Source organism: Phyllopteryx taeniolatus, chromosome 7 (genome assembly GCF_024500385.1).
Source record: "Phyllopteryx taeniolatus isolate TA_2022b chromosome 7, UOR_Ptae_1.2, whole genome shotgun sequence".
Classification (NCBI taxonomy): domain Eukaryota; kingdom Metazoa; phylum Chordata; class Actinopteri; order Syngnathiformes; family Syngnathidae; genus Phyllopteryx; species Phyllopteryx taeniolatus.
In genome coordinates, this window is record NC_084508.1 from 2,815,816 (window position 1) to 2,838,166 (window position 22,351).

The following is a 22,351-nucleotide window of genomic DNA, read 5'->3' on the forward strand; positions in this document are numbered from 1 at the left end:
AGTATTTGTAATAAATAAATAATCATTTTCAGACCATGTAAGTGAAATTGGACAATTTCCCGCAGCACACCTGATGATCGCTCACACGAACACGAATCTGCCCCGACACTGGTTGGGAATCACTGACTTAGGAGGTAGAAATGAACATTGCATTTCTTTTTTTCGTAAAAATCATTGCATATCTTGTGTGTGTGCTTTAAACTCTCCTCGGGATTGTCTCTCTGCTCTCTCTTTTGTGGATTTTGTGGTTTTTGTAGGAAAGTGCTTCCTTGGCAGATAGATTGATCCAGGTATTATTTTCCCTTCTTTTTTCCTCTCGCTGCAACTTCCCCTACTCCTGTCTGCCTCTTTCGCACCGCATGCCAATAATTATTAGTAAGTCCTAAAGGGCTATTGATGCAATTATTGGGGGGAAATTATACTACATTTATTAATTTACCAGGTAATTATCGCCGTTAACAGTATTGAATAAGTGCATGAGGTCCTCACAAATGACAGACTCCAGTTAAACGGTGAAATATTGTTCACCTGAACGAGCGAGCACACTCCAAGCCTTTAGGGGGCAGCGCAGTCAATAAAGAGGCTGATTTATTTATTTTTTTCTCACAGTGATTCAGCAGACTTATTTATCTGACGATGATCTCATGTAATTATCTCAACGCGGAATCCTAATTTGCATCGTGTGAATGGCACAGGCAGGAACACTTCGTCACCTGTTGCCCTCACGACTTAGAAGTGTAATTTATGTCTGTAACGCGTGTTGTAATTTAAACATAATTAACCAATTTTTTTGATCATATAATGTAAAAGTTAGGGGTGGCACGCTTGGGTGACTGGTTGGCACATCTGCCTCACAGTTCGGAGGACCTGGGTTCAAATCCGGCCTTGCCTGTGTGCCGTTTGCATGTTCTCCTCGTGCCTGCGTGGGTTTTCTCTCACATCCCAAAAACATGCATGGGAGGTTCATTGAAAACTCTAAATTGCCCGTAGGTGTGCATGTGAGTACGAATGGTTGTTTGTTTATATGAGCCTGGGATTGGCTGGTGACCAGTTCAGGGTGTACCCCGCCTCTCACCCAGAGTCTCTCTATTTGTTTTTTTGAATGGTAAATGAATTACCCAATAATTTAATAGGGCATTTTAAACTGTTAAATGTATATAAAACAATGTTTTGTTTTACAATTTTTATTTTGCTAGTTACAATAAATAAATTAACAAATTTAATACATTTTTAAGAAGTGTTGAATGTATGTGCGTTTTTTTTAATTTATTTACAATCCATAAAGTAACAAATTATGTAATGATACATTTTTATTAACCAATTTTAGGGGGTAATGCTAAATGAATGTAACAAATATTACAGGATTATTGATGATATAAATGCTTGATGGGCCGGATTTAAGAACAGAGCGGACCATCTGTGGCCCTCCGGCCACACTTCGCCCACCTCGATTTGCACTTTCTCCGAAATGAATCCTTCCAACACAAAAGAAGTGGAAGGTCACGTCAATGAACGTGTATGGCCTCTTTTGTGCTACTGTAGCGCCTCTGGAGGATCAAAGTGGTATAACAAGCCCAGTGTGTGCTTGCTTGTTTATATGTAAAAAAAAAAATATATATATATATATTTTTTAATCCCCTTTAAAGCCAGCATGTCCTTTTAGACAACCCCAATCTTTTTCTTCCTCTTCCGCCGTCTTTCACTTACTGTCGTGCTCACCTTGCCCCTCCCCACCTCCCTCCACCGTTCCCCGCTCTCGGTCGTTTGCGTCCGAAGGGACAAGTGACTCGGGCTCAGGAGGCGGAGGAGAACTACCTGGTCAAGCGGGAGTTGGCCACGGTCAAACAGCAGAGCGAGGAGGCCGGCGCTCAGCTGGAGCAGGCCAAGAACACCATCAGGCAGCTTCAGCAACAGCCGCAAGCGGTAAGGACGGCCACCGGGCGGCGCCGCTGCGGACGAGAGCCCACCCAGACTTAAGTGGTGCCTGTGCCAATATGTCAAGCGGGGTGAAAACATACTGATTTACATCCTAAGAATTATTTTTTTTTTACATGACAGACACTTATTGATGCCGTGCCTACATTGTTTTTACTTGCCTACTATCACTGGGAATCACTGACTTAGGAGGTAGAATTGAACATTGCATTTCTACCTCTTAAACTGCGGAAACAGCTCAATTGTTTTTAACTTTAACTTAACATTGCATTTCAACAACTTTAAGAACTGTTTCTTTTTAAGCATTTATTTGAGTACAATTTGTATTTATTCCATGTACAATACATTTGAATGGAATCATGAATTAAGTTCAGTTATTTTATTTTGCAATATTTAAACGCAGTGTCAATGGTCAAATGGTCGTCGATTCTTAGCTTGAGCATGTCGACGGCCACACAGCAGACCAAAAACATACACATGCAGCAAAGACTCTCTGTAATCTCCGCTAACAACCCTGGCTACATTTGGTGAGGGTGGGGAAATGACGACTGTCGCTGCGTGTGAACGCACTCATGAAGTCCCACGTGGACACGCGTGTCGAACGTCTTGTTCTACACTCACAAATGTCTTCACACCCAACACATCTGCTCTCGTGACATAATCATGTTTAATTTTTAATCCCAGCGCATGTTTTACATAATGTGAAATCTGGATGATTTATTCATGCAGCAGGCAACAAGATAGCACCATTTCGTTGCTCCTATTAAACCACCAACGCTCTTAGCGCCTTGAAATGGATTTCAGATGGATTAGTTAAGATGTGAAAACAGGGCTGGGGAAACGTTTGTATTTCATTTTTAAATGGGACAGATGGGCCAGGTCATAGATGATATACAGCAGGTGCGTCAAAGTCACTTTTGTCGCGGGCCACGCTGTAGTCACAGATTCCCTTAAAGGGCTGTTGACTGTGAAACCATATAAATGTTTAGTCACCTCGTAATATTATTACATGCACACAACAAATTGATGGATTCCTAGTTTTGAAATCAGAAGTCAAGGATAATAGTTTGTTCAACTATTGTTCAAGTTACTGAAAACAGAAAATGCTTGCAATATCGAAACGATACTGTTTATTATATATAAGAATTTGAGCAAGACTCATGGAAATTGGCACAGATTATTTGCTTTCGCGGGCCACATAAAATGACTTGGCGGGCCAGATTTTGCCCCCGGGTCTTGAGTTTGACACCTGTGATATGCAGTAATCCCCCCTCCGTCGCGGGTTTACGTTCCAAACCCAAAATAGAAATACCCTATTTAAATAGACCCTAGGCATGTTTTCTAGCATTTATGGCACTCAAGTTTTTAAGGTTTTTAAACACACTTTTAAAACAATATAAACACCGGTAAACAAATACTACTTTATAAAATGATATAAAAATATTGTAAAAAAAAAAAAAAAGTAACAACTGTAAAAAGCTACAAAAGAAAATCTGTGATATAGTGGTAATTACTGCAATAAGTTTTAGATGAGGTAAAATAACTTTTAAAAAGTGGAAAAAAAATAAAATAAATCTCTATCGACTACACCGCGATACTAGTTAATGTGTTCCTGACTTTGGTTTCACAATCCAAATAAATTACTATAATAATCAGTCATCATTGATAGCGTGGTCTGACGTGGCGTGATGAGTGTGTACCTTTTGTGCTTGGTGTGGTTGTCGTCAGAAGGGGGCGCTACGCTGCTCGGAGGAGGCGGTGCTGCAGCTGGAGCGAGAGCTGGTGCAGGCCCGGCTGAAGGAGGCCGAGTCCCAGTGCGCGCTCAAAGAGATGCAGGACAAGATCCTGGACATGGAGAAGGTGAGTTACAAATTGGCTTCAATGGACATTCAAGGTGCTTTCATTATGATATTGTTTTATAATAAATAGCACACTGCTCCAGTGAGGTTCGTAGGACACGACAAAAGACATAATAAACAACAACCCTTAAGATGTAAAATCAAGAATGATAAAACAATTCAATTAAAATATGGTACAATAAATTAAAATATTTCAAAAATTATTATTTAACAGGAATTAGTACAGTAAATAGAGTAAAAGGTATGTTTCCTTATCGTTGCACTTATTTTATACAGTATGTCAAATTGCAAAATGCCTTCAAATAATTTGATAAATTGAGCCCATGTAACCGACCCTTGGAGGTTATATCGAGTAAATGAGAGGTCAATAAAGCCTTAAAAAAATCTTCATTTTGGCTTTGTTAAACATGCCTGTTTGGGCACCAAAATATACTAAAATATCCCTTAACGTCCTTTTTGCTCCCTGCATTAGCGCAACACGTCGCTGCCGGACGACACCAACGTGGTACGGCTGCAGGAGGAGCTGATGGCCGTGACGGTGAGGGAGGCCGAGGCGCTCACGGGCCTCAAGGAGCTGCGGCAGCAAGTTCGAGACCTGGAGGACCACTGGCAGGTGGGAACCTATTCACTCTAGTCCAGGTCGTGTCCAAACTGCCCACCAGGGCCCATACTCTGTGCATACAGTACATGCTCTGTTCGAGTGTGATGTGGCTAAACTTGTCTAACTTGCAAGATTTACCCCCTAATGTTTATCTTCTACTCAAAAGCTGTGCTGATCTAAAATCCAAAGCAATGCAATGCCGCCATCTACAGGGATCTGTTAGTTATTACATTGGCTTACAAACCTGAATTTCACAGACAAAGTAGGCAAGACCCTCTTCCACTGCTGCCCGTTGAAAAACATACCTGACGGAGATATACGTCGGTGGCAATAAATGGTTGGATTCCAGTTGACGAATATGAACGTCCATGGCAGTGAATGGAGTATTTATTTAGTATTATTGATTTTATTTTATTGACCAAAAAATGATTTTTTTGTTGACTAAATTCCTGGTTTATTCACATTGTGTCCCATAAAGTCCTGTTAATTCCCATGGAAAGTTCCCAACTTTTTCCTGGACTTTTGCAACCCTATGTGACATCCTACTGAGTTCAGCTCTGCGACCCCCACAGCGCCACCTAGCCCGGACGTCCGGCCGCTGGCGGGAGAGTCCTAAGAAGAACACGCTGAGCGAGCTGCAGGAGGAGCTGATGAGCGTGCGGCTGCGGGAAGCCGAGGCGCAGGCCGAGATGCGGGAGAGCCGACAGAGGATGCTGGAGCTGGAGACGCAGGTCAGACCAAACAAACAAACAAATAAAAATTGTTTGGAAGTATACGTGTGGTTAGTCACATTTTCAAATAGTTATCAAAGGCTTACAATTCATTCATATTGATGCGTTTTTGCTATTAGTATTTTAGATTATTTCCAAAATGAATCCATCTCCACTCGCCCGTGTAAATAAATTCTTCTTCTTATTTTTTCAGAACCAAATTCATGGCAATCAGCTGCGGCGAGCGGAGCAGGAAGCTCGAAGCCTTCAGGAGCGTGTTCAGACGTTGACGTCTCAGAACAAAGATCTCCACTCGCAGCTGCAGGACATCAAACGGCGACAAGCGGAGAGGGAATGCAAGGTACCGGGCCGGTGGACTTCGCACTGATGCACGCTGGGAGACGAGCGTAAGAAGGGGTTGTTAAATATGCATTTTTTTTTTTCCAGAGCAAAGAGGAAGTGATGGCGGTGAGGCTGCGGGAGGCCGACAACATGGCCGCCATGGCCGAGCTGCAGCAGCAAATCTCCGAGCTTGAGATTCAGGTAAAGCAATTTGGATTAAAACAGGCCTCAAATGTCAAACAAATTGAATCATTATTGTGCAAGAAGATGGTAAATCTCACAGGATTTTTAGCTTTGTGAATGTCGCTTTTGTTCTTAACTTTCGCGGGGTGCCGGTGACGGCAAAGAGGCAGAAATGTGTGATGACAACCGTAGAATTGCCTTTTCCCAAGTAATTGACGACCCCTCGTAAAAAAGGTCTGTTATTGAATGTCGATGCCACAAGATGGCAACAAAAATGGCATCTTCAAATGGAGAGGATCATAAAGCATCAACACTGTGCATCTAGAAGGTACACAATCTTGAACCCATGGTACATGCATAACAACTGGATGTAGTAGTGAAATTATTCAACACAAACAAACCACCTTTACATGAGGCTCATCAATAGTATTGCATGCTAGCCTAAAGAACACGCTAGCACAAAATGATGTGACATCATCACATGGCAAACAAATGTGATGTGCACTGGAATTTAACACAGACGGTATAACTCATTAAACTCGCCGTTTGGCATTTACACACAAAACAGGCAAATTGTAATGACACAAGCTAATAGGAGCTGCATCAGAACAAGGAAAAACATAATTTCAGTTTCATTTTTGACTGTGCATTAGGCGGGTTCAAGGACCACAAACAAAACAGGACATCTCAAACGACAACGAATAAACACCCAACGAATAAAACCGAACAATACGATTCCATCAGCTGTCGGAACAATAATATTTTCATTGCTTTGGCCTGAGCACAAAAATGGCGCATAGTCAACAACTCTCAGCGAATAACGGTTGAACGGTCGTTCCCCAAAGAAATCAACAAAATTCCAAATGCCAAAAGACGAATATGCAGGGAATCACTGTATTTTAATATATATAATATTTTTTGTATGGCTGTCAAATTATTTCTCTTCCCATTGTTCAGAAAGCAGTTTCGTCGACCAGTTGTTATCAGTCCCGGCATCTGTGGGGCCCGCAGGAAGTGGTTTCACTCTTGACTCCAATGTGACGCTTTATTTTTTTTTAAGATCCTCACTGGCAGATTGACACCAAATAAAACTAAAAACATTCCCGAGACGTTTAACGGCCGCCGCTCGCCGGCTGGCTGCCACCTGCTGAATCTCGCAGCTGAGCTCCCGGAAACTGGAAAAAACCCTCAAAAACATCATCGGGCTTGTATCTGGACCTCCTTTCGAGGGTCCATTGGGACCCCCCCCCCCCGGTACTGCAGGAAGTTGATATTTTTAAATACGGGGGTGGGGGTGGGGGTGGGGGTGGGGGGATTTGTCACCCGCCAGCCCTCCAAACACCCACCTACCCGAGTGGCCACCTTATCGACCTTGTGACCTCAACTTCAAAGTTAATAAGTCATTGAGTTTGTTTCATCAAAATGACTTCCTTCCCAGTATGTACATACATTGTTTGTGGATGATTTGACATTAGCACTGTAGAGAGATATTCAATAAAAAAACAAAAAAAAAGGCTTATGACTTGTTGTTTTTATCGGGGTCCAGAAAGAAGAAGGGAAGGTGCAGGGCCAGCTGAACCACAGCGACTCCAACCAGTACATCAGAGAACTCAAAGATCAGATCCAAGAGCTCAAACATGAGGTGACAACTGAGCTTTTCACACCTTTTTTTTTTTTCTTCTTCTTCTTCTGCACCTTCTTTCGCCCTGAGATTTGTTTCCTGGCTTGGTTTGACTGTGAGGCGAACAGATAAGTCAAAAGTGTCAACTCCACCCAAAGCGCTTCTTCCTGTGCGGCCCCGCGACATCGTCGAGTTGTCAAGACGACACGGCGACCCGTCCCTCGCAAAGTGGAGGCCAAGGGTTGAGAAACGCTGGCGGGGATCAAAACGCACGTGCATGTTGCAATGTGACGCGTCACAGAGAAGAGTTTTTGTTAACAACCAGGATACATTTAAATGAATAATATATATATATATTTTTTTTAAATCGCAGTGTGTGTGAAATCAGGCTTGAATTAGACTTTCTTTGGGCTGCGGGCGTGTTGATAAATGCCCCGCCTCCCCGGAACTTTTGGCTGTCAATCAAATACGTGCCTTGTCTCTGGGCTCCTAAGCGAGACGCTCTAACGGGTCGCAGAGAGGCAGCCTCTGAGCCCCAATGTAATGATCGGCAGCTGTGATTTAAAAAAAAATATATATATTTTTTTAATGATACCATTATTGTCTTGTTAATGATGACATCACTTTCTTATAATTATCTTTTAATTATATTTTTAATGATGTCGTATTTTCCTTTTTATTTATGCCTTTTGGTTTTTTTTTGTCATTTCTTTCATCGAGTCTGGTGATGTCATGCTTTTCCTCTTCAGCCGTGTTCTTTTTTTTTTTTAAATGACATCATACTTACGTGTTCTCTCTTTTTTCTGATGTTGCCCAAATTGTCTCGCTGGCGCAGATTTGCTGCTTAAAAGGACAGCGCGGCGTTTCCTCCAAGCCGGGCGCCTTCGACGGCATCCACATCATCAACCACTACGCGCACCACCGCCGCCACCGCGAGGACCCTCTCGACGACGGCCCGTACCTCTCTTCGGACGAGGACGCCACCGAGGGCGGCGGCCGCGTCGTTCTCCATCCCAAACTGGGCGGCACGGACAGCGAGGATGAGGACGAGGAAGAAGAGGACGGCGAAGCTTTGAGGCTCTCCGTACCCGCCGCCGCTAACGTCGGAAATCGCAGGTCCACCGCTGTGTGACGCGTGGAATTTTCCAGATGGGAAGCGTGGCGCTCAACACACGCGCAGGGAAGCTATCGCGGTGACAGAGGCCACAGAGACAGGAGTGAGGGGGGGGGGGGGGCACTAGCTTCACAGAAAGAGACAACAACACATTTTAGGCGATATCACACTTCATTCAATGGGATTTTATATGAACATTATTTTATAAACCAACAACTCTACTGTGTGTGTGTGTGTGTGCGCGCGCGCCGTGTGTGTGTGCGCATCTGTTTTGTCACTTTTTTTTTTTTTTTTTTTTTGCCCCGAGGAGGACATTTTGCTTCCTTCCTGACCTGAAAGAAATAACACATTTCATTCCGATGAAATTGACCCGGAGACGAGCCGGGAGAGGAAAATCAACTGAAATGGACCTCGGGGGCCTCCTTACCTCACAAAGACTGTACTGTACACAGCAGGGGGTGGGGTAGGGGGGGCTATCAGTTGTCGTGGTAACAAAGAAGACATCGCACAAGGAAGGAAAGGAGGGAGATGTTTGTTTATTTGTTTGTTTGCTTGTTGTGTGTATGTTGATTTCAGGACACTTTGTTGTGTTCCCAAAGTTGTTCCTCTTGTGTTCACTCCATTTTTACACATGTGGACTTGGAAGTGTACCGTGACTTTTACCTGGACTTACTGTAGATGTGGACTGGTGCCCGGACCTTGACTCGGACTAGGACCTGGATCTGGACCTCAATCTGGATTCTGAACTTAGACTCGTCCATTCGCTCGTCCGGTGGCTGTGAGGACCGTGTCGGCGTTCGACTATTTTTTTTTATTATGAAGCACTTTGGGAGTCTGCAGTACAACACGCACACACACATGCCCACACACGGAAGTGAACTTGTTGGGTGCAAGGAGTTGACAATAAAATGTTTGCTGAACTTTTATTGGTGTGTTGTTGTGCTTTTATGAGGGCAGGAGGCGAGCGATTGGAGACTGCTGATGATTTCAAACACCAAAACCACAAAAGTCAGATGGCAATCTGTCACACAAACGCGTGTGTGTGTGTGTGTGAGTGTTTGCGCCTTCAGATCTCAGCTGTGATTTACCAACACGGATGAAAAACGCTTCAGAATGTTTATTGTGTGGAACTTCGAAAAGCTCAACTCAGGGGCGGGAAAAAATGGCTCACTAAAGTTGCACAAAAACTTTGCGGACTTCAAATTGTTCAATTTGTGATCATTTACGTGTGTCTTTATTGAACGTGTGTGTGCGTGAGTGGTATTTTGTGTGTGTTCTTTTTTATGTATTGTAAACACAATACACAATTATTTGTTTTGTGTGTGTTCATTTGGATTGTGCACGTGCGTGTGCTTATTTTCTTATTTTTTTGGATGAATGTATTCATTTGTGTGTGTGTGTGTGTTCATTTTTGTGTCGTTGTGGGTGTATTGGTTTAGTTTTATTCTTGTGTGTTCATGTCGTGTTTGTTGATTCTGTGTGCGTGTGTGTTTTATGTTCGTTTTGTGCGCGTTCACAGTGTGTTTTATGCTGTTTATTGGATGTATTCGTTCCTTTGTGTGTGTGTGTCGGTGCTGACTGTGCGCGCGCATGCCGGCCGGAAACGCGGTCACGTGTGCAGGTGCAGGTTTTTTTATCGTCCCGCGCGTCCTATCTGCGGGCTTCTCGCTGAGCGGAAGTCTAATCGCGCTCGGGCACGCGTCCGCGCTCGCATCCTGTCGCGATTCTGCTCCTTCTGATTGGCGACGCGCGCGAGAACGCGCAGCGTGCATGCGCATTCAAAGCCTGTTGCGCATTGAGGAGTGCGTGAGTGTTTTTATTTTGTATGTTTGACTGTGTGTTTTTTGTGTGCTTAATTTTGTGTGTGCATCAACTAGCTCAGACACACACACACACACACACACTTCCGGTAACTTTCCGTTTCGCAAACGGGACAAGCAGAAAATGAAAACACTTGCTTTGCTCTGCTTCAAGCTCATATACTTATTTTTATTTTATTACTCCCGCCCTCCAAGTTCATACTCAACTACCTAATTTACTACAGCTCCTGACGTCACTCATTAGGCCACGCCCGCTTAAAGTCACACAAAACATGGATTTACTGCAGCGAATTTCGGCTTCATGACACTATTAAGCTATTATATTGCTTTACGTTCTTATGTATTTGTGTTTTTTAAAATATTTGTAATTTACAATGCAGTGCTATCTTTATTGAAAACATGTTGGTGTAATTTCATGAAAAGATGGCGAAGCTGCGGAAAATGAGGCAAAAAAGAGTGACGAAGATGAAGTTCCGTGGGGAAAAAAAATAGCAAAGAAAAAACTGCTTATTTCTATTCGCGAATTTTTTTAAACGTTACAATTTCATTGTGTTTTTTTTTTTCTGGAATACATTAACATTTCAATCCATTTCAATGGGGAGCATTGATTTGATGAGTACATGGAAAATGACCACAACTCGTAAGTCAAGGCACCACGAGAATAAAATACATCTTAAACATAAAAAACATTTCAGGCCAATATGAGGCAGCCAACGAGTGCAGTATTTTGTTGACAGAGTTAAAAATTATGATAATAACTGGAGGTGTGTTTATTTTTCTTCTTTCGGCTAACAACAAATCCATGAATAAAATAAAGCTTCTTTTTGTGTGCAGGTCACTCACCTGGATAGTGCAAGCAAACGCCTGGGGGCTCCTCTTCCTCTTCCTCCTCCTCCTCCTCCTCGGCGTCACCTGTCCCCGTGACACCTGGCGGGCGGCGCGTGGCGCATGCGCGCTCCGGGGCGGTCGTGGCCTCCCCTCGCAAGGCAGAAGGAAGGTCGAGAGGAGGATTCGGAGGAGAAACCGGCACCGGCACCGGCAGCGGCGAGGATGCCTCGCGCGTTCCTGGTGAAGAGCAAGAGGGCGCACACTTACCGCCGGCCGCGAGCGCCGCACGACTGCGCAGGTAACAAACGCACCTGATACTTCGCACGACATTTAAAAATCCCCTTTTATTATTTAGGATTAAAAAAAAACAAAAAAAAACATTTTTTTTTTTTTTTTTTACCTCCACTCTGTGTGTTATTATAATTTCAAACGTTACAATGTGACAAATTGTTCGTATTTTTCACCGGTTGCGGCTTCTCAATATCCAAAAGTCAGGAAAGAAAATTGCGTTTTAAAACCTCAACTTTTACGTGTGTGCATATTTGCACTAAAACGTCAAAATATCACAAATTGTTCAGATTTCTTGCTGCTATGTTATGAATATGTTCGCTACAAAAGTAAAGCAAACAAAAAAAAAGGCGTTCTTTAAACCTGTTTTACTGTTAAAATAAACATTTGATCCGTAAATCCACACGTGTGTGCGCACTCTGACAACATTCAAATGTAACAAATTATTCGATTTTTTTTTTTTTTTTTTTTTTTGCTGCTTCCTTTGAAAGCTAAGCGAAAATTTGCTTTGAAAAAAAAAAGTTTTTAAAAACCTCAACTATCCGATTTTGCTGTCAATTAACAATTAAGCACAACTAAGCAGTCAATACCCGTATGGATGTGCACATTTGAACATATCACAAACAAACAAACAAAAACATGAATCCATGAGGTAAATCACCGGATGGATGTTTTTAGTCGTGGAAAATATTGTTTTACTGTTGGACTTGACACATTTGAGCAGTAATGTGTATGTTCACATTTTCAACATTTATTATCATACAATATCAAAAAGATGACTTAATGAGGCGAATTACTGTTTTTAGTCGTGCTATTTATGTTTGAAAGGAATATTTCTTACATGTATGATTTGGAAATATAGAGTAAAAATGGTGTCCCGGAAAAATGTCGCAACATTGAAACTAATTATCACGTTAATATTACTGTTGTTGTTATTGTCGTGACGGCGGTGATGGTGATGTAGGTCCGTGGAGTGATGGTGGCCGGTGTCCCCCGCAGGAGGCACCGGAGACCGCGGAGCCCTCGCCTCCTCCGGCCCCGAACGCGGCCGCGTCCTCTCGCACGTCCCCGGTGAGCTGCGCGCCCGTGCCCGCGCCGGACTACGAAGGCTTGTGGAGGCCGCCGTCGCCGTCTGCCTCGCCCGGTGAGCAATTCGGATTTCTAGTTCGTTACTCGGCTAAAAGCGTCACTTCATTGACGACCGCTCGTCTGAGCAGACGCCGGAGTCCGTTCATGTTTTGTCGTCTTGAACGTTCGCTGGCTTTTTTCTTCCAGTGGATTCGCTGAAATCTTTCTCCCCTTTGGCGGACGACGCGCCGGCCCTCTCGGTTCCCTTCCGGCCGTACGACTGGTGCGGCTACCCGCCGCCCGCCGCGCACGGCTTCTACCCCGGCCCGGCCCCGTCCGCGCACGGCTTCTACGCGGAGCACGCGCTCGGCCGCCACTCCGCCGCCTCGCTGCTCTTCCACGACGGGGGGCCCCTGCACGCCCGCCGCCGCGAGGCCCCGCCGGATGTCGCGTGCGCGGGTCTGCTGCTCGACGGCGCCTACAAGTGTGTCAAGTGCGGCAAGGTGACAAAATGGCGGAAGTGGCGCAGTAGTGCGGCGATTCACGTCAAGAAACAAAAAAGTTTTTACTCGGGTCCATTATGGAGCTTCTGCCGCCTCGCCTCGTGGAAGGACATTTCGTGGTTCTGCCTGTCACATAAATAGATGAAAAATGACAAATGAATATTTTTCATTCGAAATTTGGTCGGTTCCCGCGGCTCACCTGATGAGCTTTCTCGAAATATTGTCTGGAAATCGCGGAGTTAGTACGCTTAAGTTCATTTTTGTAATTGATTACAAATAACGCAATTAAGAGGCAAATTTTTTTTGGGGGGGGGGGAAATACCGAAAGAGTCTTTCATTGCGTGTCATTTCATCACAAAACCTGACCTAATTCTCTTCCGAAAAACAGACAGCTCCAAAATTATAACTAAGGTTGTCGATTTTGTTTGCCATATCGATACCAATACAAATATTCACTCTTGAGTACTCACCAATGCTGACTTTTGATCCCTAAATTTTCAACAAACGACACCTTTCGGTCTTTCTGATTTTAGGGAGTCAAACCGCCGCAGTGTAGCGCCAACTGCTGGCGAGGAGGACTTACCCTCATTTTACGGAAATGGTCATTGTTGTGCTTTGTGCGTAAGAATGAACAGCAGGTGAGTGTACTAGAACTACAATCTCTTGAAGGAACTCTTAACGCAGACATGTTTGAGGACACACGTGACGAGTTCGTGGTGACATCATCACGTAGAGCCTCACGATTGGCTGAAATGGAGATGACGGAAGCTGCAGTAAAATGCAGTTCCTGAAATAAAACCTTTATTTTTGACACGTTTGGCGAGGTTCAACGTCATGAAGCGCGCGAGTACTTTTGCCACCTCTGGCCGTTGCATGATGATGACGACGATGACGTTTTTTTAATTTTGTTTATTTTTTTTCTCCCCCGTGCGTCCCGGCAGGTCTTCTCCACGCCGCACGGCCTGGAGGTGCACGTCCGCCGCTCCCACAGCGGCACCAGACCCTTCGCGTGTCCCATCTGCAGCAAAACCTTCGGCCACGGCGTCAGTCTGGAGCAGCACAAGGCCGTCCACTCGCAGGTCAGCGCGACCTTTGACCCCTCGTTTGTCGCGGGCGTTCAGCAATAGGTGGAATCCACAAAGTACCCACACTCCTATTAACCATACAAAAACGTTTTATACGCTTAAACACCTTTTAAATTCTTAAACAAACAGTAGTGCACAGTAGTACTGTACGCTACAATACGTACACTTTATTCCTTGTAATATGTTAACCATTCACTCATGCAAAATTGACAGGAGAAATATGTTAAAAATCTGCAAGAGGGTGAATTCGCTAATGATGAGCCGCAAATATGCCGTCATATGTTTTCCATAATCACGTAATCGCTATAACGTAGTGATATCATAAATATAGCCGTGCCATGATTTCTGAGTTGAATTCCTTCTGTGACCAAGCTCATAACTGAAATCCTAAATATCATAAATCAACTTTCCCCAATGAAATGGAAATGCCGCTAATCTGTTCCAGTCCCCCCCCAAAAACATTTTTTTCACAACCTCAAACTCATTTGGCAATCAAAATTATGCTTGCAACGCAAAGCAAAAAAACAAAAAAAACAAACAAAAGAACTACTACGTCCTTATTACTGCAATAATACAACATTGCATGGCGCAATGCACTCTGGGAACTGCCTGGCTTCACATGATGTTTTTATGGTTACTGGATATTTGTGTTTTGTGTAAATTCCACATATAATTCTTTTAACATATCTCTACTGTAAATTTTGCGTGAGTGAATGGTTAAGTAATATACAAGCTATTACTGTAAATTTAAACCTGTTTCAGTATTTTTCTATTTAAAGCAAAGCAAATGTTTAATTTAGATTTACAGTTGTTTTTTTTCTTGTCATGATTTGACAGCACTTTGTTGTAAATCCACGTAAATGTTTTACGTCGTACGATATAACAACCCCGCTGACGTGACTAACTCTTCGTCGCCCCCCGCAGGAGAGAAGCTTCAACTGCAAGATCTGCGGCAAGAGCTTCAAGCGCTCGTCCACGCTGTCCACGCACCTTCTGATCCACTCGGACACGCGGCCCTACGCCTGCCAGTACTGCGGCAAGCGCTTCCACCAGAAGTCGGACATGAAGAAGCACACCTTCATCCACACGGGCGAGAAGCCGCACAAGTGTCAGGTGTGCGGGAAGGCCTTCAGCCAGAGCTCCAACCTCATCACGCACAGTCGCAAACACAGCGGCTACAAGCCCTTCGCGTGCCACCTCTGCAGCAAAGGATTCCAGAGGAAGGTGGACCTGCGAAGGCACAAGGAGACGCAGCACGGGATCAAGTGACGGCCACGCGCAAGCAAAACTTTGCTTCCGACCCGACCTCCCCGTCTTCCGTCGTGGGACAAAATATGGACGGACAGGTGTGCCCTGATACGCAAATACGAATATCGTCGCTATCTGATGGACGAAAACAAGTCAAACATCGAGGCAGGTATCGATATCGATATCGCAATGGGAGTAAAATACAGGTTGGTATCACTGATACAGATATTGATATCGATGCTTTCAAAAACTTGAGTAAACGGAGAGTAACAATAGACCTTTCAAAAGTACTGCTATGACAACGTATCATATGGGCGATGCCACATATGTCCTTATTGTAAAAAAGTAAAACAGTTTGTTTTTGTTTCATTTCTTCAGACTTCATGCGCTAATCGAGCCATTGGAGCTGCATCGCAGCGGTTTCGATCTCTGTATCGTCTTGGCAAAATGTGGTCATGTTGTCGTACGAGCAGATTCCCACCTCTTGTCAAAAGAGAATCATTCATCATTTAGTTTTATTAAGAGACGTTAAGCACGCGTGCAAAAAAAAAGAAAAAGATCGCAATCTTTTCTGTTTGTTGTCACTTGACCTCTGAAGTCATGCTGGCAAAACATCAAGTCAGATTGGAGGATTTTTTCTTCTTCCCTTTCTCACCATTCAGCAGCTGTTTGTTTATTTTAAAAAATATATATATTTTTTGCCCTTTTGGCCTGGTTTGACCAAACGCAATAAATGTGAAATGTGATGATGATGATTTAATAAAAAAACAAATATTTTCAATGGCACATGTTCACAAATGTGATGATTATCATTAACTTTTTTTTTTTTCTTTACAAAATGATCCCTTGGCATCACTTTTTTTTCCCCAACCAAACTGCAACACGAGAGTTATTTAAAAAAAAAAATGTTTGAAATACGCAGAGCCTGTCTCACAGTTTAGTCTCAATTTGTGCCTAAAAAGAATAAAAATCATGTATATAAAACTTTAGTAAGTGAAATCAGAAATATACATTTTAAGAAAACATACCAAATAATGTGAGCATGGACAGCAAGACTCATTAAATATTCAATCATAAAAAACTCAAAGTGGATTAAAACGGTGTAATAAAAGGCTTATTAAATGAAACTGTAATACATAATTAACGTTGTTGTTGCAACTTTCGGCTTGTCTCATTAGGGGTCGCCCCAGGAGTCCCATGATTTATTTGGAATATAATTAATAGAAATACATTTTAAAAAAAATCCAAAAAAATGCTAACAACAAACCTACAAAAATGAGTATAATAAATTTTTATTTGCATTTTTGACTTGACATACAGGTCTGAAAAAAAATGATAAGCACAGTGAAACGATGAGTTTCTTTGATTTTGCTGTTGGTATATATTTGAATAAAAGGAAACTGTTTAAAAAAAAAAATAAATACTGATAACTTCCAAATATTGTCATTTAGAACATTTATTTGCAAAAAATGAAAACGATTGAAATTATTATTATTTTTTTATTTATTTGCAAAGCTTTCCACTCGTTTTGCTGGGCCAGAGTGGAATAAAAACAACAAGTTTGGCATTTTTGCTGTGATTGCGTGCACGTGCGCCCGCTGCTGCCGGGCGCATGTTTGTTTTGCCCACTCGGGTCACGTGTTTGCATCAGCAACAAAACGCTGATTTCTTTTGTTTGTTTTGAATTTTTATCCCCAAAGTTTATTGCAACCCCATCAAGAAGAAGGCGTGCTGATCTGTTATCTGCTGAGTTGCAAAAAAAAAACAAACAAAAAAAAAAAAACAAGTTCAGAACAGCAACAATATGAAAAACAAAATAAAAGTGTTTTTTCTTTTGTTTAAAGGGAATTTTGTGATTGAAATCAGTGACTGACATTTTGAGATTTTGCTTCCTCACGCCTCATTTGGTTAACATGCACGAGGCCTGCGGAGGCGTTTTTAATATTTTAAAGGCCAACGAAGAAGAAGAAGAAGAAGAGGAAGAGCAGGAATTCTGAACGCGATGAAGAGGATGACTCATGCATGTGGAAATAAAACACAGTAGCACACGTTGAGAAGAAGGACGATAATCTCTTACAATTATTATTATGTTTAACATTTCATGTTCCCCAGAGAGAGGGGAAAAAAGTCAATCTCAAGAGGAAAAAAAAGAAAAGAAAAAGAAAAAAGCTTCCATTAAACGTGACCACATTCCCGCCATGCCTCGGGCCACGTGCACAAATCAATCACGGCTCGGCTCGGGATGGACCACGTCTGTGAAAAAAAATATGATTTATTAATGCACTTTAAAAAGAGGGATTAAAAAAAAATTGCGCTACATTGTAGTTGCACTTCAAATATATTTAAAATAAATGCAAATTTAGCCTATACAAGCAATGTGATCCTGTGTTCCTAATATTGTGATACTCACTCGTGTAGCTCATTAAGGTGAGAAACATGCAGTCGGCTTTATTGTCAAACACGCATGTACTGGACATACAGGACATTTGGAATGAAAAATAAATACAACAAATGAAATCCAAAATGCAGAGAAAATAAAATGTCAAATCGAAGAACTTTACATGTGAACTTGAGATAATTGACCTAGATTCCCCTCAGTGGCCACTTCATTAGGTACACAGTCTAACGAGATTTAATACATATTTCTTTGTGAAATATTTAACTGAATTCACACAAGAGGATTTGAAGAGAGTTGCAGACAAAATGTGGGTGGTGGTCTAGAAGAGGAGAGAGAGGTTTACGATGTCCGTGGGGAATTTTTTTTTTTCCCCCCCTTGCATATCCAAACAGTGCCCCCACGGTTTCCTGCTGGTACTGCAACATTGGGTTCTTACCTGAAGGTTCCAGAAACCACAAAACACATGCAAAGTAAACACATAGAGATAAAACGTATTTGTTCAAGTTTATCATCATAATAGTCAAATAGTTGCCTTGCAAAAAAAAAAAAAAATATATATATATTTTTTAAAAAGTTGAAAATAACTTCTAAGTATAAGACTTCTGAAAAATGTTTCCTGTATGATAACTTTTTTATTGGGAATTGTCCCCCCCCCAACCTTAGAAGTGTGACTTTTTTCACCCACTCAGAAAATACAGCTTTCTTCAAAGAGTCCCACTTATATTTCTTTTTAAAATATGATTATGACTTTTATCTCAAAGCATACGACTTATCCTTAGAAATTTGTTTCCTGGAAAAAAAACGACTTTGAATTGAATTGAAAAATGAACTTAGACAGAGGTAGCGGGACCATTTCATAAATTTAATCGGTTACGTGACTCCGTTCGCGAACCGAGGTAATGCTTCCCATTGAAATGAATGGAAACGCATTTAATCTGTTCCAGCTCTATCAACAAAGTTATACCTACCTTATTTCCCCCGTAGTAAAAAAATAAAATAAATACAGTACGATATAGAAGTGAAAACACTTCATTATGACAAAATAAAAAGGTGCGTTCGCTAGCAAATCTCCATGCAACAACTTTTTTTTCTTGCCGCATACAGTACTGTATACCTTGAAAACTGTGTTGCATTGTGGGATAGGCTCCAGCAGACCCTGCGACCCCAATGAGGATAAGCGGTATGGAAGATGGATGGATGGTGTTATAAATTTTTCTACTAAAATCTAATTTAATTCTCATAAAATTACAACTCTTGTCCTTCCAAATTGTTTACTGACTTATTCTCCTAAATTTATGACTTTTTCACAGAATTTTTAAAAACTGTTTTCTCCCCAAAAAATTCAAGCTGTTTTAAGATTCACTTTTTCCTTGAAAAATAACCCCCACCCCCAATAAATCAGACTTAATTCTTGTAAAATGGATTTTTAAAAAAAATACAAAAAACTAATCTGACATTTTTAATTTAAAATAAATACACTTCTTTTCCCCTTAAATAAAATGTGACTTTATTCTTGTAAGATTGACTTTTTGAATGAAAAAAAAAACATTCTAGAGCAAATCAAACTTTTGTGCTGTAAAATTTTTTACTTTTTTTTGTTTTAAACTGACCTTTTTTTTCCCCTTACGAATCACTTTTTTTTCCCCCTAAATAAAAATCTTTCAAAACTTTATTCTCGTGAGATAATTTTTTTTCGTTGTTATTGTAACATTACAACGTTGTCCACGGTGGAATCGAAACCATCCTTTAATCACGTTGAATTGATTTTCAAGTGTCCATAAGACAACCGCGGAGTGTCGCTTTCAAGCGTTTATGTAAAAGAGACGACAGAGGTGCTTGTTTGTTTGACGGTAAAGAGACAAGCTGCTGATGAGTAGAAAACACAAAGAGTGAGATTGCGATGACTCCCCTCGGGCGCCTCCGCTGCTTGTTATACTGCAGTGTGTGTTGTCATAATATTTGCTCTGCCTTGTTTTGTGCAGGTCTGACGAGTTCTGGGCACGGAACCCGCGAGCTAACGGCACTGATTAACTCATTGGCGGATTCAAAGAGTTCAGCAAAGTTTGGGTCGTAGACATGACCGCCCCCCACCCCCCCCCACACCTCCCACCCACCCCCCAACACGTCTTTCCTTCAACATGGAGGCTTATTCATTATTCACCTCATGTGACAAACGGTGCAAAGCAGCTGTCAGTGCTGCAACAAGGCGCGCGCACAAATAATTCATGACGCCGCAGAAAGAAAAGAAGAGAGAGCATGAAAATAATAACAAGAGGAGACACATCGACCTCCATATCACCGTTTAACAACGCTACTTTATACCTTTAGCACACACACACACACACACACGCGCGCGCGAAACATACAAACGTGTAAAAATACAGTGCATCCAGAAAGTACTGACAGCACACACATAATTAGCCCTCAAAATTCTTAAAGATTAAAGATAAAGATTTTTTTGACACATTGAAATGAATATGCAAGTTGGCCGAACAGCCTTGCGCCGAATTTTTATGAATTTCGAAAGCTAATAACTTTGCATTAGTTTACCTTGGAGCAGGCAAAGATTCAAATGCGGCTAACCGCTTAGCTTTATTTCAGAATGAAGCTATGCGTTAGTAGCTTTATGTTAGCATTTTACGCTAACAACAGAAAAAGCTTATTTGAGAGATAATACCAGTAATGTGGAACGTCGACTTACGAGGCAGCCAACTTACACATTTTTCAAGATACGAGCTTTTGCTAGACAGATTACTTTGTTCTTGAATTGCGAGCAAAAATTTGAATTACGAGCGCTAGCCATGGTGGCAGTCAAGTTCACAACAAGCAACAGATAGTGAACTATTCTTCAAAAAAGAGGCCAAGTTCTTACTTTAAGTTGTTTATTGCCATTCCCAGTTGAAGATGGAAAATAAAACTTAAGAATTCCAGTGGAACCCCTGCATACTCATAGTTCGGTACATGCACATTTACTTATTTGTGGATTTAAAAAAAATATATTTGCATTTTTTTTATTTAGATGTTTTTCCCTTTTTTTTGTACAATTTTTTAAATATTAAAAAAGATTTTCTTTCCCCCCCTTTTTTTTCGGAGGGGGGGGGGGGAACCCCCAAAATAGTTATTGGCAGTTTATTCCCAATTGTTCCTGCCAATAGCAGTGGTCCACTGTACACGTTTTGTATTTAACCAAACCACATAACTTACCAAAGTCTGCTAGCCCAATGCTAATACACAATGCATAGCGCCATAGACGGGCTAACGAAATTAGCAGTAATGTTGCCTTAGTTATAACAATTAGACCATATAACAGGCATATATTATTGATCCTCTGCAAAGAAACAACTATTACTCCAGCTGGCTGAGTCATTTAGTTTTGAAACTCTTCTTCATGTATTATGTATGACTGTATTATACTGCCCCTGGTGGCCAAGGCACACAGACCAGAAGCACAATATCAATGGGCACTGAAGCAGGAAATCATGACCCACAAACTCTTTACATTCTATTCAAATGAAATGTTATTACGGTTTGTTGTAATATTTTTATACAGTGCAATTTTGTAGAGTGCTATTTTTCTTAATAAAATTATTTTTTTTTTAACAGAGCTGGGACAGATTAATGGCATTTTCATTAATTTCATTGGGGAAAGATGATCTGAGATATTTTGCGGGTGGTCACGGAATTAATTAACTCAGAAGTCAAGACACTACAATGTTTCGACAAAGATTTGGACTTTTTTTTTTTTTGACACGTTCAAATGACTATGCAGATGCTCGCATAACTTCATCCAAGGCCGGCGCGCGTGCGGGGAGGGGCTGGGGGGCAGCGTGTTGCCCTTTTCAGTCCTTAGACTTGTTTATAATGGCATGTCCCCAGGTGCTTGTGTGCGAGTGATTCTAAAACTAAGACTACCCACACACACACACATTAGAAATCAGTGGGGGCCAAAAGAGGGACGACATTTCTCTGCGGCCATCTTGAAAGCTTTCCATTAGTCGGGTCTGGGGCCCTGAACAGCGTGAGTCTGGAGGGCCAGTGTGTGTGTGTGCGCGTGCGTGTTTAGCCGCTTCGTTTAGCATCAGATATGAGCAGATGATTGCACGTGAGGCGAGCACCTTCCCGCCGGTGAGCAGACGCGACTAAGCGTCACCCGTGTCATTCCGGAATTAAAAGACATTTTCGGTCCCACCCGATGAACTTTCAAATAATCCGTGCATCTTAAAAGCAGATCGATGTGATGAAGGTTTCTTTTTGTCTTCGGGGGGGGGGAAATAAAAGACGAGTTTGAGCACAAGTGACAAGCGAGAGCGCGACGGCCTTTTAGCGCCACGGTGTTCTCGTTCTCCTACAAAAGCCTTCACGTGTCTTTTTTTGTTGTGGACATGGATGCGGTTTTCAAGTGGCTGAATACAATGAGATGAGACCGCTAGCTACTTGCATGCTGACTTTGTGGCAATCAGTGGCGAGAAGTATTCTGTCATGTACAGTAAAACATTTAGTTGCTCAAAGTCGTCGTCGAAGTGCCGAATCTTGAATTCAAATAATTGGATGCGGTGCGAACAAAAAAATAAAAAAATACAAGTTTGTATTTTTCCAAGATTACATCTTTTTTTCTCTTAAGCATGGAATTTATTTTTCTTAAAAAAATAGTCCTTTATTGTCATAAAATGACAATTTATGAAAGTTTTTCTCTAAAATATACGACTTTAGGATATTTTTTTTTCTGTTATTGTAAGCTTGCAACTTTT

The 22,351-nt window shown here is 41.8% G+C and overlaps 2 protein-coding genes across 14 annotated transcripts in view; both read left to right on the plus strand.

Annotated features, from left to right (window-relative positions):
* The window catches only part of evi5b (ecotropic viral integration site 5b), a 29,720-nt gene extending 20,429 nt beyond the window's left edge, over nt 1–9,291 (plus strand). For 6 of the 13 annotated variants that reach the window (XM_061778358.1, XM_061778361.1, XM_061778356.1 and 3 more), the window contains 9 exons: nt 258–290; nt 1,777–1,923; nt 3,664–3,795; nt 4,267–4,407; nt 4,968–5,126; nt 5,320–5,466; nt 5,553–5,648; nt 7,177–7,272; nt 8,087–9,291. In XM_061778358.1, the coding sequence (XP_061634342.1) occupies nt 258–290; nt 1,777–1,923; nt 3,664–3,795; nt 4,267–4,407; nt 4,968–5,126; nt 5,320–5,466; nt 5,553–5,648; nt 7,177–7,272; nt 8,087–8,383 (1,248 nt within the window). In that variant the 3' untranslated portion in view covers nt 8,384–9,291. Of the gene's footprint in view, nt 1–257; nt 291–1,776; nt 1,924–3,663; nt 3,796–4,266; nt 4,408–4,967; nt 5,127–5,319; nt 5,467–5,552; nt 5,649–6,587; nt 7,125–7,176; nt 7,273–8,086 lie in introns of those variants that run through there. The other 7 variants (XM_061778357.1, XM_061778367.1, XM_061778360.1 and 4 more) reach the window with 7 other exon arrangements.
* Nucleotides 9,292–10,024: 733 nt separating this feature from the next.
* LOC133480414 (zinc finger protein Gfi-1-like) lies at nt 10,025–15,991 on the plus strand. Its single transcript, XM_061778371.1, has 6 exons — nt 10,025–10,171; nt 11,020–11,311; nt 12,266–12,445; nt 12,577–12,872; nt 13,814–13,951; nt 14,882–15,991. The coding sequence occupies exons 2-6, from the start codon at nt 11,134–11,136 to the stop codon at nt 15,224–15,226; spliced, it is 1,137 nt and encodes a 378-aa protein (XP_061634355.1). The 5' UTR covers nt 10,025–10,171; nt 11,020–11,133; the 3' UTR covers nt 15,227–15,991.
* Nucleotides 15,992–22,351: the final 6,360 nt, after the last annotated feature.

Bases quoted from the DNA above. Each gene is read 5' to 3' on its own strand.
- LOC133480414 (XM_061778371.1), top strand. From the start codon at position 11,134: ATGCGCGCTCCGGGGCGGTCGTGGCCTCCCCTCGCAAGGCAGAAGGAA. The intron at 11,312-12,265 runs GTAACAAACGCA...ATGGTGATGTAG, and splicing joins AGCGCCGCACGACTGCGCAG to GTCCGTGGAGTGATGGTGGC. The intron at 13,952-14,881 runs GTCAGCGCGACC...CGCCCCCCGCAG, and splicing joins ACAAGGCCGTCCACTCGCAG to GAGAGAAGCTTCAACTGCAA.